Source organism: Megascapheus bottae, chromosome 1, assembly GCF_031878675.1.
Source record: "Megascapheus bottae isolate mThoBot1 chromosome 1, mThoBot2.hap1, whole genome shotgun sequence".
Taxonomy (NCBI): domain Eukaryota; kingdom Metazoa; phylum Chordata; class Mammalia; order Rodentia; family Geomyidae; genus Megascapheus; species Megascapheus bottae.
The window spans coordinates 33434946-33450990 of record NC_143509.1 but is presented as its reverse complement, the minus strand read 5'-3'; the positions used below and the strand labels follow the sequence as shown (position 1 = coordinate 33450990).

The window sequence follows — 16045 nt, the reverse complement described above, 5'->3', positions numbered from 1 at the left end:
TTTAAATATATCAATTTTCACTGTAATAGTGACTTCTCAAAAAATAAATCTACTTAGGATCAGAAATACAGCTTAACTTGCTTGTCTAGATTTTCAAATTGAGAACTTGGCTCCTGGCAATTATTAAAGACTTCTTTTGTAAGACTCTTTTAAATTGACTTAATACTAGTGTATGAACTTACAGGCACACCTCCCACCCCCACGCGTATACTCCAGAAGAATGCCTTGTTTCTAAATACTTAGAGGAGGATGCTTTGACAAAGAAGATATCGGCTAGACACAGCTACATTTAAGAGGGAAACCTACATTTATTTTCTCTTGGAAAGTCTTTGAAGAGAAAATGGTACTGTCTCCTGTGTAAAGATTTGGGGTTTCTGAAGATGTCAAACCTACATGAAGCATTCTTTTGGAACTTGTTAAAAAGAACAAAAACCTGTGCACCCTAAATGTCTGTTTGTTGCATACAGCTTTAGCTTCATATTTTTCCTGGTTTGGTTGGCGCAGGAGAAGCAATAATAAATTATTAAACTGAAATCATTAACTGACTGTTCACAGCAGACATTGTACTCTGCTAATTGTATGCTTGGAGGTAGCACAGAGGGAGGCTGCTTCAGAATTCTTCTTTAATTAAAATTACATAGAATTACAAAGCACCAACTGTGAGCAGTAATGAAATCTTGATAGAACCATTCGGCTCACCTGGAAAATAATGTCGAGCCACATTGAGAAGACATGCCACATTTTATACCTAATAACAGAAAAAAGTGGACATTGTCAGAAAATACTGGATATATAACAAAAGAATCCAGGATCTCTTTCTTTTAATAGCAGAACCTTTTTATTTTCCTTTGAAATTAGACTTTAAAGAATTGCATCTTGATTGGGTTGATTCTAACTTTTTTTTTAACTTGCCTTTTCCAACTTTTCAAAGGTCTCGGGTTTCAGCCTTGTCTCAACTGAGTGTATTTGAAAGTTCTTTTCCAGAAAGTTGTATAAAATTTGAGGGCTCTGTGCTACAGGAAAAAAAAGATAGATAGATAGATAGACAGATAGATAGATAGATAGATAGATAGATAGATAGATAGATAGATAGATAGATATATCTTGAAAGGACTTTCATCTTGATGCTGTATGGATCATTAATAGAATATTACAGGAGCATTAATTACTAAAATAAGTAAAATTCTTAGATATTAGTGTCCTCAGTACTGCTAAGAAATATTGGAAAACCTCACAATCTTTGGAAATTTTTGAATGTAAAATAATTGGAATAAGGAAAGGATCAGACTTATCTGTCATTGTGTGTGTGTGTGTGTGTGTGTGTGTGTGTGTGTGTGTGTGTGTGTGTGTGTGTGTGTGTTCATATGTGGGGCTTGACCTCAGGACCTGAACATTGTGTCCTAGTTTTTATGTTTAAGGCTGACATTCCACCACTTAGCCACAGCTTCATTTACAGCTTCTTTGCTGGTGAATTGGACTTTCCTGGCCGGGATACCTTTGAATCATGATTTTCAGATCTCAGCCACCTGATTAGCTCGGACCATAGGTAAGAGAGTCTAATCATATTACATATCACACTTTATTACATATTGTGTTACATTTTATAAGAAATGCAAATAGTTCATATTTTATTTTTATGTCCTTTGATATATTGTTATGAGTAAAATGAATGTAGCAGAAAACTAACATTGATACTATCTGCTCATACCATAATTCTAATAATCAGATTTTAAGGGCTATTTGTCTTCAGCTGAATACATTAAGTGTACTTCAGTAATTTATATTGAATCATTAAAATAAAATGGTCCTAAATACTTTTTCTTTAACCAACTCTATATAATGTTGAAAATTATGTATAAATTTAATGTGTCTTAACAACACTAAAATCATCAGAATTCTCTAGAGGTCTTAAAAACCAGCCTAGTTCCAGTAAAAAACAAAGTGGTTTTTCATGAACAGACTTATTCTAAATTATTTCAAATGTTTACAGTATTGACAAACACACATCATTCAAAGTAGTGAATGTTAAAGGGGGAAAAAAATCTCTATTGCTGATTACTTTTCTTGTATGTTTTCAGGTTAATGAAACAAGCAACTTGTTCTGAGTAGAAGAAACATGGATTTTGACCTTAAGAACAAAGTCATTCCATAAGCCTAAATATTACATCACCATAGCAAAAGTCAATATGTCTAGTGTACTTATTTTTATTTTGTACCTGGAAAATAATGTTTGGGAGACAATTCCCTTTAATAGTCCTGGTGAATAATTATTAGGCACATAACTCCTTAAATATGTTTACAGGTTTCTTCCTTCTTAAAGACTCATAAAGTGGATAATTGGCAATTTTTTTTAGTATTAACAGTTTTAAACTTGAGAGGCATTGCCTCAATTAAATATTTCTCTGATTCATAAAATGACATTTCAAGATATTTTTGTGACTCCAACTTGAATTTTTAAGGGCCTCATTCAGAACCATCAAACTTATGTAGAATTGTTGGCTTAATTTGTGCCTGTTAAACTGGATACAATATAGAGGCATATTTTTAGTTAACAGATATACAAAATCTACAGAGCACCTTTTTCCAGTATTCTATTTAGAGTATAATATTGCTTTTAGATAATAAAATGTTAATATTGTTATTCTTAGCAAAGTAAAAATTTTCTAAGTCTCCAACAATCCTTAGACTAAAGTGGAAGAAATCTGGGGTGTTACTTTAGTCTAATTACTTATTTACATATTTTTATTTTTTGTGCTGATCCTGAGGCTTGAACTCAAGGCCTGAGTACTACATGTACCTGAGCTTATTTTTTTCCAGTTTATTTTGTTCAGGCTTATTTTGCTAGTCATCTACCACTTGAGCCATACCTCTACTTTTAAACTTTTCGGTAGGTAATTGAAGTTAAGTGTAACATGGTCTTTCCTGGCTGGGCTGGCCTCAAACTGTAATCCTCAAATCTTACACTCCTGGATAACTGGGATTAAGGTGTGAGCCACAGATTCCCAGCCTGGAATACTCTTTCTAAAACAATGGAACCAGCCTATAACATAAATATCTTATATACTTATTACAAAATGGTGGGGGGAGGGAAATGGGGACCAAAACATGAAAAAGGATGTCAATGTTTGTGTAGTAATACACCTTCTATCTGGCGAATATAATGTAACCCTTCTATTAATTACAATAAAAATATATGTTAAAAAAGAACAAGTAAAAAATGATACAATTGTGTTTGATCTAGAGGTGGTAAAAGGATAATGGCAGAGAACATTAGAATTTGAAAGGAGTAGTGGATTCCACTGAGAAGTGTTCTCTAAGGCTTAATGAAATGCCAGGCAGGGATTAGTGAATGTCTCAGAGCAATTGTGGAGAGTTCTAATAGCAGGAAAAGTTGTACACATTTCAAGAAATAATGGAGATTTTCATGTAAATACTTCAGAGTGAAAGAATAAATAGGAGTAATATATCAAATGATTTATAGTCTTTACTTTTTCAACAACTGGAACAAATTAAATATGGAAAATAAACCTAATTTTACTTATCTCCCCATCTACAAAATGATTTCTAAAAAATTTAGTAGAAAATATTCAGACCTTTCTACAATTTCCTTCTTATTGGATATTTATTTGAACTCATTTCTTCTCTTCACAACAATTACCCAATAAAGAAGAGATGAGCTGACTGAACTACAAATGGATGGTTAAACGTTCTATATTTTAGAACATGAAAAAGGTTATTGATTCAATAACTCTCGTGAAAAAATGGTTTAGTATTTAACCTGAATACTCCCTGTCAATTTTAATAGGAATTTAGAATATTTTTAATGGCTAATTAAAAATGTTAGATGTGCTTCAAAGCTGGTCTATTGAGTAAATTCATGTTTACAGGGCTTAACTTGTGGCAACTTGGGGCTATCTATTCTAAACATGTGAATATAATGTTTGCTACGTTATACCAAATGGAAAAAATAAAGCAGCAAATAAAATACTTTGAAAAGAGGGTGATGATGTATTTCAAAATTGTGACTTCATTAACATTTTGGGGATTTACAAAGATAAAAACTGAGTTCCTTCATAATTTAATTACTATGTAGGTAAGAAGTACAGAAGTAGTTAAGATTTTCAGAGGGTTCAACAAATTCTAAAGCTTGGAAATAGAAACAAGTTCTTTAAGATCACTAAGAACTAATTGTGCCCTAAAATGTGAATCAGTCTTTGTTTTAATATAACAAATATCAATGTTACTTAAAAACTTACATCATTCATCTTGTGATTTTATTTAGTCTATTTAATAATTATATGATATTCAAAATGATATCTCTTGGGCATTTACAATGATTTATTTCAAATATTAATAATTGTGTTTCATCTTTAATGTACTGCTGGAGTGTATGGAAAATGAAATTTGTCATCAAATATAAATTTCTCTTAAATATTATTATCAATTGTAATTTTTGACTGCAAGAGGATTTATTATATTGCAATAAAAAATAAAAATTAAAACAATGCAAGGCGTGAACTGGTGGTGCATACCTATAATCCTAGCTACTCAAAAGGCTAAGATCATGGTTCAAAATCAGCCCTGTGGTAAAGTCCTTGAGATTCTTATCTCCAATGAACTACCAGAAAATCAGAAGTGACACTATGGCTTAAAGTGCTAGAGTGCTAGCCTACAGCTGCAGAGCTCAGGGATAGTGCCCAGGCCCTGAGTTCAAGCCACTGACAAAAACAAAAAACAACAACAACAAAATAATAATAATAATAATAATAATACCACCACTGTTTGTTTAGGAAAGAGTCATTCACACAGTTAACTTATAACTTATTGAGTTAGCAGTTCTGCTGACCTGGCTGTAAATTATTATTATTATTATTATTATTTGCCAGTCCTGGGCTTGAGCTCAGGGCCTGAGCACTGTCCTTGGACTTTCTCAAGGCTAGAGCTCTGCCACTTGAGCCTCAGCACCACTTCCGGCTTTTTTCTACGTATGTGGTACCGAGGAATCGAACCCGGGTCTTCATGCATGCTAGGCAAGCACTTTAACCACTAGGCCAAACTCCCAGCCCCTGTAAATTATTTTATTTCAAAAAAACTTTTCTTTTTTCTATATACTCTTTAGATATAATGTTATATTATATATATATATACATATCTATGACATACAAACCCTCAGCTTAATTTTATGTATGTTCTAAAATCTATGTGCCAGTGATTGAATATAGAGATTTCCTTCTTGAATACTTATTTGTTGAAATATGATGTAAAAATCAATATTAATAAAATCTTTAAAACACCTTTTCTTAACACATTATTAACTTTATGTGATTTAATTTCTAAGTTTGGAGAAATGACTACTATATCTGGAATTGTTAGCTGTATCAGAGTTTTGCTTAGGTTAACAGTTTTAAAAAGTAAAAATAGGTGTGTGCTCATAACACACGCCTATAATCCTAACTACACAGGAGGCTGAGATCTGAGGCTCACTGTTAGAAGGTAGCCTGGGCAGAAAAGTCCAGGAGACTCTTATCTCCAACAAACTATTCAAGAAAAGCCAGAAGTGGTGCTGTGGTTCAAGGGATAGAGTGCTAGCCTTGAGCAAAAAGCCCAGGCCTGGAGCTCAAGCCCAGGACTGGCTAAATAAATAAAATTTTTAAAAAGGAAAACCACATTTGACATGGAACCAAAATGAGCTGAAAGGATCACTGATCTCTGCCTAGACCTATAATTAAATACCAAGTAAGAACACAAAGGGAAAGAAATGTGACTAATGAGAACTGTGACTAATCATAAGAGGAAATCATTTTAATAAAGTAGGAAATATTTTTGTGGCTTATGAATGACCACACTTTGAAAATCAGAATGTGTTATTTGCCAATCTAGTAAAAATTTCCCTTTATAAATTATAAGGTTGCGATTAATCTTGTTTTATGAAAGCATTTATAATCTTTACCTAAAAATAGCTTTTTAGAACAATTAGCACTTAATTGGATGCACAACGTCTATTCCATAACCTGAGTGTTACACATTTTGCAATCTGTGTAATTTCTTTTGCTTTATATAGTGTTTAAGGAAATAAACAGAAAACAGTATGTTTAAATTGAAAACGTATTGCTCGAGAAACACTTTATGTCAGCTTTTAGTTTGACTTTTATTTTATTGGGCATGGGCTTCTTTTTAAAACAAATGTTGGATGCAAAAATGAACACACTTTAATAGTGGCTGAAATATTTACACATATTAGAAAACATGCAAATGGGCACAGAGAGACTATAAGGGAAAGATTGTTAGTTCAAAGAATGTGGACAAATTTGTCAAAATGTGGGATGCAACATATCAAAAGTCAGTCCAAGAAAAGAAAAAAAAATACCCCTCTGTTTTAAAAACATTTTAATGGTTGGCATCAAAATGTAAAACTTAACATTCAACTTTATATAAAAAAATTTAAAATGTATATTTATGTGCAACAACAAGCAAGAAGACAAAACACATCAAAAATGGGAATTTAAAACAACTCTTCAAAAAACAAAAAACAAAAACAAAAAAGACAAGAAGAAAAAATAGGAAGGTATAGAAAAAGTGATACAGGCCCTGGTCATGCAAATAGGTGGTGGAAAAAAAATACCTTCATCTTCAGCACCGTCATTATCACCTAAATCATCTGTGTATTTCTTTGTAAGGGGACCTAGGATTGAGAATGGAGAAATGGAGGGAAAAAAAGACAATTCAAGAATAAACAAGACTGAGGGGAAAAAATAAATTCTAAGTACTAAAATTCTCAAGAATATTTCCAAAAAAGAGTAGGGAAGTGATAACATCATAGCTGATTATTTTTAAGAAAAAAATACCCATTTTCCCAAAATATCTCATACATTCGATTTAGGAACATATTCAGTATTCAAAAAATCCATTATGGTTTGAAATTTTAGTCATAAAGGAAAGAAATGACTTAAAAAAACACCCACTCTATACAAAAAATAAACAGTTTCATTAGCTGAAAGAAATTAATTTATTCAGTGTCTTCTAATTTTAATTGGCAACAACAATAAAGAAAGTAGGTCATATTCATTCTTTAGCTTGGGACAAAATTATAACATTAGGGAAATAAAGATACAAACATTTTAAAATGATTTCTTTCTTCTGATTTTTTTTCTTCTGTTTTGGTAAGAGCATTAACACTTTGATTTTACACATTTTTAATTCATACATTAAAAAAAACTGTGACTTTTTAAAATTACTTGTCATTGCACAAATATTCCCCATGTGTTTTCATTTAAATATTAGCTGTGGATTTAAAACATTTGCCACCTGCACAAGTGTATCAACAGATAATTGCATCACTTGGCAGGGAAAAGTACCATCACTACAGATCAGTGTTTAGTTTCTAAGGTAGTTACAGAGTCAGGGCTTATATTTCATAGTCATTTTTGAGATACAATAGAAAGCAGCCCTCTTGTAATTTAATGCCCAGTTTAGTTATTTATAATAGGATCATGGTTTAGTTGTATTAAAATACTGTGAAAGTTTAATAAATACTTTATTATTCTTAACAATATTAATTTGCTAGAATAAAGGAGCAAGACAAAGGGGAAGTGAAAGGGCATATGAAAGTAATTTTAAGTGTCACATAGTAGACATACTCAGCACAAGCAAAAAAAAAAAAGCGAATAAAGCCCCTACATTCTCTTTTCATATCCACAACCATTTAATTTATATGACGTTTTGTAATTCTCATGCAAAAAGCAATCACAAACACAGGACACTCCAGTTAAAAGACAGCCAACAGTGTAGCGTAAACAAGAAGGTTTTGTCATGCATTAAAACAAGAGTCAGAGAAAAAAGGAAGAAAGTCATGTGTTGATTTCAATAATCTAAAAATAAAAACACAGGCATTAACTCTAAGCATAGTTGGTTGGAAAGGATGTTAGACATTCTGAGAAAGACTGCTACATCTTGTCATGAATTACATTATGTTTGTAATTCAAGACTCCATCTATTATAACAACTTTAAAAAATGAAAATACCATCCCAGAAACAGAAGGAAAATAAAAATAGGTAAAACACGGCCCTGTTTCATCAACTCAGAGATATAGTTTTGAAAAACATCAATAACTGGCAGAGATAGAAAGAATGGGAAAGAGAGGCTTGATCATTGTAATTGAAGGGAACAATGGAGTATTTCAACTGTAAGGTCATGGTTTCAAGGTCACACAAAATAATGTCAGGAGAATGATACACAACCAATTAAATTATATGCTTTTCAAATCATACTGGCATGTAATCATTCCATTGAGAAAACCTGAGTAAAAGTATTAGCTTAATCTTAATTACCACCCAGTTTCTATTTCATTTATTTTTGTTAACTGGTGTTCATTCAGCTAGGTTGCCACATCACCAAACAATTTTAAATATTTTTAAATTTAAGTTAAAAATTGTTGAATCAGAATATATTACCTAAAATCACATTTCCAATTTTAAAATATCATCCAAAGTAGTAGACGTGGAACATTATATTTCCAAACTTTTTAATATTTCTATCATTCCATAAAGATGAAAAAATAATCTTTCCCACATTTCTGCCTCCTAGAATATTCTATAGATGAAACTTTATTTACTTGTCATTAATACAAATTGAACCAGTGATTTTATTTGCAGCCCAAACCACTGTTTATGGTCCAATTTTCATTAAATTGCATACTTTGTGGAAAACAAAACTGATGTGGGCATTTTTTTAAATTTAGAGATATAAGTAAAAGTTCTCACAATTAAATCTCTTTGCTTGCTCATTTTGTTCAGGAATCTGTAGGATTTCTCTGAAACAATTCCAATGGAAGTGTATTCCTTTCACTTAGTATTCAAACAAGTACTCAAGCAATTTACCTGTTTTCTGTTGAAAAGCATTCAGGTTCTACAGCTACTGAATCAATGGTTTCATATACCTCACTGCTTACAGAAATGTTAGCCCTTTGGCTTCCAGGAAATACAAGATTAAAAAGAATGTTTCATAAACACGATCTTCTACTTATTTGCATATAGGATAGAGTTCTCAGCTGTGAGGTGGCTCTGGTTGAGCTGAATAGGAGAAATCATGGGAATAGATTGTACCTTCATAGGGAGAGATCTAAGAATGAGATGGTTGACTATATTTTTGCTTCTACACAGGAAACAATTGTCTCTCAACTCTTGCAAAACATTCATTTCATACATACATACATACATACATACATACATACATACATACATACATATATTAGAATATCCGAAGAGTTAAAGAGATGGTAAATGTGAGAAGAGATTGTAACTATTGAACCTTGACTGGGAAAACAAACTGGGAGGTGGGGGAAGGAGAAAGTAATGGGGTTATATACATTATATATACCAATGACAATAGTACTATAAAGCACCAGGGGACAAGGATAAGAATGTAAAGAGGGAATGAATTTGATCATAACACATACTATGCACATATAGAAATATCACAATAATCAATATAGACTAATTTTTAAAAAGGAAGACTTCTCCAGAGTCACCAACAAAAGTTATGCAACTTGATTTAGCACATACATACACATCCAAATGCCAGATGATTAATAAATAAGTCCATATATATATGCATGCATACATACATACTATACACATACATAACTTGGACATCATTAGCGAGATGACTGAGGTACCCCAAACTAAAGAATTCATAGGGAAAGAGAGAGAATGATGATGAATGGGGTGACTTTGATCAGGCTGCATTGTACTCACTCAAACTGGTATGTTGAATTTGTTTAACTTTGTTTAACTACTTAATGATAATAATAATAAAGACCCTAAAGAATTACTATTAGAGATATTATGAGAACCCTCATTCCTAGATAATATTTACTTGTTGCCATATGAATGCTAGCCATAGTTTATTGATCTCAGCCTATTTGGGTTATCTGAATCTTGGGAATTATGCATCAGATTGTTGAAGGATCCCTGGGAAGAAGAATGTTGGTGAGAGATTTTGATGAAAATGCCTATATGAAAATAGATTTCCTTTATCTCTATGCCTAACGACCCAAAGGGCAAATCTCAATGAGGAAGCAGGTTCAAACTCTGAGAAATTCAATGTAGGTTTCTTTGATGGAGTACCTTGGAAGGAGTACATGTTTGTGGAAGATAGCAGCTAATCCCTATACAATTTCAAGATTCTTTATTTCCTTACTGGAAATAAACCAGTAACTTGGGCTCCCTTCTCTCTTAACCCGGCAACTCCTATTTATTTTCACTTTATTCTAAAGTAAAACATTGTTGCTGTTGTTCTGGTATGTAATTAAGGATACTGAAACACTTTCAATGCAAAGCAAATATGGAATCCTCTCAGTTGAGCCATGGGATTTTCTCAGGATAAAACATTTCTCCTTTGAACAGGAACAATATTCACTAACCACATTCATTAGCATTCACTAACACATTACAACATTCAATATTTGCATAAGAACATTCACTAACAGAAAGCACAATGGATGCTTCTTTTAACATCAACTACTTCATTCCCAATATAGCAGTTCAAAATGGGTAACTTTAAGCATTAACATCTAAAGCAAAGGAAAGTACTAAAACCTGAAGGTAGCAGTGATTTATTCTACCTTGAAGCCTGATTGGGTCTCTTCTCCCGGAGAAACACACACATAACTCTCATTAGAGTTAATAGGAAAGTAGACCTCATGTCATTTTGAAAGGGAGTGAGAGTAATTACTATATTTTATATCTCTTATAGGCAATAAATAGATTCAGTGGTGAAACAACAGACTAGGAAGGTAGAGGGAATTCCTGACCATGAACTTTGAACTCATTTAATTCTAACACAATTCCTCTGTGGTTAACACAGCATAACTCAAAAAGTCCTTTACGAAGGATATGTGAGGAGACATCTTTCTATGCTGGTCTGACCACGGTTTTTTGTATTTACATAATGAAAACTGAAAAATGCGTCAGTATTTCTCTATAGTTAATTGGTGCATAATTATGAGCTTTGAAATAATTACTAACCTCCCATACTAATGCTGCTTTTTTATCTTTCCCTTTGATGAAGGGCTAATATACTTTAGGTCTCAAATACATTAGAACTTATTATAAATTCCTTCCTTACAGGTTCAGCTCAGCAGAAATTATCCAGATCCTGTGTGAAAGCTAGCAGGCTGATGGTATTATTAGCTTCCAGGAAAACTTCTCCTATCATGGGAACAAACCTCTGAAATTTTAAGGGCTATATGGAACTCTCAAGTCCAATCTTGACAGATAGAAGGCCTGAGCATAGGACTGTGCCCTCCCCTATTAACATCCTCTTGACCAAGTAACCTTTGTGGTAAGCTGACTTATAAACAACACTTAAGGCTATTTCCACTGGAAACAAAGGAATTTAAAGATACTGTCATTGGCCTAAAGCAATTTGAAACAGGCTTAATGCTTTCAGGGTTATGTTCCCCTGAGACCAGAGTCAAACAGCAAAATGTGGAGAGATGATGTGAAATGTCTTTGTGTGATCTATAGGAAGAACTATGCCAAAATTCGATGTATTTTAAATAACAAGAGGATATTATATGGTTGTTTACCAAATATGCAAACATTAAAATTCTGCTATTTTAGAAAATAGATATCAACTGTGCTTGGTGTTATTGCTAGTCCATTAAATATTACTCAGAGAAATGAAGTTGTTTTTAAATAGAATCATTCTCTTTCAGTGTATCTCTATGTGTATCTGTCTCCCTCCCTCTTTCCCTCTCTCTCTCTCTTTCTCTCTCTCTCTCTCTCTCTCTCTCTCTCTCTCTCTCTCTCTCTCTCTCTCTCTCACTCTCGCACATACACACACACACATACGCACACATGCACACACATACACACACACATACATACTGGACTAAATAAGCATTGTACCACTTGAACTATGCCTCAAGCTGTTCTTTTGTTTATTTATATTTTACTTTGGGATGGGGTTTTGCTCACATTATATGACCTTGAACTTACAATTCCCTTGCCTTTCCCTGGTATGCAGTCAGCAAACGCCTTATGAAAGAAACAAAAATAAGTGACAGTGTCTCATTGGAATAAAACTAATTTGACATTTCTTTTTTTCATATATTTTATTGTATTTAATAGAAGGGTTACTTTATATTCACCAGATAGAAGGTGCATTACCTCACAAACATTGATGCCCTTTCTCATGTCCTGGTCCCCATTTCCCTCCCCCCAGTCCACCCCTCATCTTGTTTTCACCCCTTCCCTATCCTATTTAAAATAACCAAATAAACATATATACAATATATCAGATAACAAGGTAAAATACTGTAACAATATGAATAACCAAGGGATAGCAAAAGAGATGAGAGATAACATAGTATATTAAAGACAACAATCACTCAATATATAACTTTTGTTTCTATATCCTGAAGGTCCATTTAGCATCATTCTACACTTATTTTTTAACTTTTTTTCTTTTGTATTGTTGCCATGATGAAAGGATGGAACTCAGTACCTTGCACTTACAAAGTTGTCAAAGCAAGCTGTCCGCCACTTGAGACATACTTCAGTACATTTGCTTTTAGCTTGTTTTTTAGATACAATCTAGTGCTTTTGCCTAGGCTAGCCTTAGTTTGGGGTATAACACCGCTATTTCTCCTTCCATGTATCTGAGGTAATAGATATGTAACGCCATTCCCACACAAACTATTAATTCCTTCAGCAAATGCCTATAAGACTAGATTTTAAAAAATGACAGTTGGAAGTGTGCAGTACAAGCCACAGTACTTCCAAATGAAATCATAATTGAAAAATAATTCTTTTCTGGAAAAAATTCACAAACAAATGTTAGACATTTTGAACACTGTTACATAATTACCCTTCTAGTAAAACGAAAATACAATGTAAGCCATTGTAATGAGATGCCAGAGCTGAACACTGGCACAGCTTGGGGGTTGCAGGAGACTCCTCATGTGTGGAGATTTTGGTGAGCAGATTCTGTATGATGATTGGGAGGTAACGCTTGGGTGAGTCACATGTTCTAGATGATAATTCATGCACGCATGCTCTGGAAGGGACTTTCTTTAAAGAGCCTGAAAGTAGCAGAGCTTTCTATATTTATCTTTGTGTTGGAGAAAACACCTACATGAATACAAAATATATTCCCTCAGATCCTTCTTCAGAGGCAAAGTACAGTCTCTGGCATGATTTTGAGGAGAAGGAGAATCCGTTGTTCCAAGTCAAAAAAAGGGGAGGAGAAAGAGAACTTTGCTTCAGTACACAATAAGAAGAGTTCATCTGTATTTATAGGAAAATCATGCTCATTTCATAATAAAATTACTTTGATTCTAGTTCTTTGAAGTCAAAAGCCATCCTATCGAGAAGAAAAGTGATAGTATCTGAGAAAGAGACATTAAGTAGATAAAAAGAAAATGGATTAACCTCTAACAGAAGTATCACCAATTTGCATAAGCTTATGATTTTAACACAGTATGAATTTGATGTTTTTAAATAAAAATGGAGCATTTCGGCTGCATAAATAGCTTCAAAATAATGGCCCCATAGCTTCTGGATGAGTATTGTCTGAATGCTGTATAGACCTCTCAGTACTTAGACATACTTGCCATTGTCTGGGTTGTCATACATTATCCAGAGATGCAGCAAAAACAGCTTTACAGTGAGGACACAGAGCCAATCAGTTATCTAGAGCTCTGTCACTGAAGATGTGATGGGAAGATAGGCTATCTCCAACCTCCCTGACCTGGCTTCAGTTTCCAGTCATCATTTCTTCCACAAACCCTTTATGCTAACAGTTCAGGATCCATGATGAACAGAAGAGCCAGAACAGCTGCCCCCATGAAAAGTGAAGGCCATTTCAGGAAAGAACCACTATGAGTAGTCATACACACAAACACAATCTTGTGACAAGTCATAATGTGACAAGCGTCAAGAAGAAAATCTTGGTGTGATGACATGTCATGCAAGATGATCTGTCTAAGCCCAGATAGTCCTCTGCAAATGAGTTCAATGTGGCTTCATGGCTGAAAGCGTCATAGGACTAAGTGAGCAAAAGGGCCGAGGGTGGTTTGTGCCAGAAAAGAAGAGATAGCCGTAGAAAGGCCCTAAACTGACAGGATGCCTGGAGGTTGGTGGTACTGGCAGAGTATTGAGAGATAAACAATTCAGTAGACATCAACAAAGCTGGCAGGAACTCCTCCAGCATAGGAAATTTTGTCTTAATCCTAAAAGCCATGGAAAAGCCATTGACAGAGTTTAACAGCATGGATAAACTCTGTCCTATCAGAGAAATCAGAAAGAAACAAAGTCATTCTTAAAAAAAAAATCTGTCATGGAATATTTTATACAGAATCCTGCATTGGGAAGTCCTCAGAGAAGAATATCTTTGGTAGGAAGAAATCAGATAGTAGAAAAGGAGCCACAATGCTTTAATCTATTTCTATTGAAAAGTAGAATAAATATTACCAAATAGCAAACTCAAGACTCCAGCACCCTTGGAAAAATATAAATACTTTACAAGTTTTAGTTTAACAGGTATTTACATTCATATTCACTTTACCTCAAAATGACCACTCCAAGAATAACCTATCCTATTTGCACACTCATATAAAGACTATTCCAAGACTTACTGTGCCTTAGATATAGAAGTCAATTCCCTTCCCTTCCCCCTGCCCCCTCCCCTTCCTTCCCTTCCTTTCCTCTCCTTTCTCTTCCTTTGCCTTTGTTCTATCCTTTCCTTTTTCTTTCCTTTTTTTTTTCATGTCATACTGGGTTTGAATTCTAGTCCTCATCCTTTCTAGGCAGGTACCCTTGCTATTGAACCATATCCCCAGATCTGATTTTTGCTTATGATTTCTGATATAAGGTCTCACTTGCTTCCATAATTATATGATCCACCAACTGTTAGGCTTCCCTGTGGCTTGGATAAAGGCACAGAATACTGCCTCTAGTTGTAGAAGTTAAATTTTTGATCCTTTCTTCTTCTGGTCTCAGCCAACCTGTATCAAATTTCTAAAAGTCCATCAATTCCCCCACCTTTTCCTTTGGCCTCATCTGACATCATAGCCTCCTGCTAAGGCCCACCACTGGACCTTCCTAATTGCTCTCATCAAGAATCACTCTAGATTGTCTCCCAATGCCGCTCTGTATACTAAAGGCTTTAGAAGTTATAGAGATATACTAGCAGTGACAAACTCTGAAAGAAAAAGATTTGATCATTAGGCCTCAGCATCAACTGAAACTCATATACATTCACATCCTGCCAAGACTAAAATGGCAAATGCTTTAAAGAAATAGGATCTTCAAAACCACAGTCCTGCTTAGGCAGGGTGGATCTGGTGAGTTTTTAAATAGCTATACCAAGACAGATGACTACTAAATTTGGCTTAGCACTAGTTTTAATGTTTTTGAAATTCATGAGCAAAAATAAGATAGTTCATTTTCCAAAGGAAACAAATCTTAAAATATTTTTGAAATGCAGCACAGATTAATGTACCATAGTCATGTCTTTTCATTGTTTTACTTCTGTTTATAGATTTTTATTATCACTTTGTGTATTTTGACATGGAATACATCATTGTGCTCTAGAGTAAATGCGCTAGCTTGGTCTCAGGGCTGTCCCTAAAAAAAAAATCAGTGGTTAATTTGAGAAAATTGTCTCATGGACTTCTGGGTAGCATCACTGAATTTTATCTCCGAAAAGGAGAAAAGAAAGCAAAAGTTATGCAGAGCTTATACTGAGTGTGTCTCAGTAGAAATAAACAGAATGGACAAGCTCTTGATGAGAAAATCTTCTGAACGCTGGACACAGGGTGTGAATTTTCTTCTATGATGACTTTTTTAGGGATTTCCTGAGGTGATTCACCTGAGAGTTTTCTCAGAGTGTCTGGTCTCACCTCTCATTAAACACCTTTGGCCTGGAAGAAACGGGTGTAGTGTTTTTGTGTTTTATTGTCTTTTGTGGGACCCATAATTCAGAGCTCTACCTCCCCTTCTTCTGCCTTGTCTGAAACAAGAACTGTCAGCACACACTATA

At 34.0% G+C, this 16045-nt stretch overlaps 1 protein-coding gene across 6 annotated transcripts in view; it reads right to left on the bottom strand.

Moving 5' to 3' along the window:
* Nlgn1 (neuroligin 1) overlaps positions 1 to 16045 on the bottom strand; it is an 899947-nt gene that overhangs the window by 477067 nt on the left and 406835 nt on the right. For 4 of the 6 annotated variants that reach the window (XM_090342307.1, XM_090342313.1, XM_090342299.1 and 1 more), the window contains one exon: positions 6623 to 6682. The exons of the other annotated variants lie outside the window; for them this stretch is intronic. In XM_090342307.1, coding sequence (XP_090198433.1) covers positions 6623 to 6682 — 60 coding nt within the window. The remainder of the gene's footprint in view (positions 1 to 6622; positions 6683 to 16045) is intronic. 6 annotated transcript variants of the gene reach the window in all.